Source organism: Buceros rhinoceros, unplaced genomic scaffold (assembly GCF_000710305.1).
Source record: "Buceros rhinoceros silvestris isolate BGI_N320 unplaced genomic scaffold, ASM71030v1 scaffold22624, whole genome shotgun sequence".
Classification (NCBI taxonomy): Eukaryota; Metazoa; Chordata; class Aves; order Bucerotiformes; family Bucerotidae; genus Buceros; species Buceros rhinoceros.
Window position 1 is genome coordinate 14064 of NW_010407940.1, and position 380 is coordinate 14443.

The window sequence follows — 380 nt, forward strand, 5'->3', positions numbered from 1 at the left end:
CGTGGCTTAGGATGGGGGAAGAATATCTGGGAATGCTGTTCCTCAGTGGGGCAGGAGCGGGATAGGAAAACAGGGTGCAGCAAGGAGCTGGCGTTTCCTCACGGCCCCTCACCCCAGGCACTGCTGACCACCCTAAGCTGTGCCAAGCGCCCCTGCCGTTACCTTGCCATGCATGAGCATGCGGAGGGTCAGGGTGATGCTGAGCTCCGTCTCCTCGGGGCTGCCCCCCACGCCGCTGGCTCCGTCTGGCGATGCCATGGCGGGAGGGCAAGCTGAGCCTGCGGGATATGGCGGTTTCGAGAAAAGGAAGGCCCCAACTAACGCCCCCCGCCCCCCATCTGCAGCCTGAAGAGTACGTGTGGCTGTGAAGTGGCGAGACT

General features: G+C 63.4%; 1 protein-coding gene across 1 annotated transcript in view; it reads right to left on the reverse strand.

Moving 5' to 3' along the window:
- Positions 1-258, reverse strand: part of PCBP4 (poly(rC) binding protein 4) — a 6820-nt gene extending 6562 nt beyond the window's left edge. The window contains exon 1 of the mRNA XM_010134705.1: positions 163-258. Coding sequence (XP_010133007.1) covers positions 163-258 — 96 coding nt within the window. The remainder of the gene's footprint in view (positions 1-162) is intronic.
- Positions 259-380: the final 122 nt, after the last annotated feature.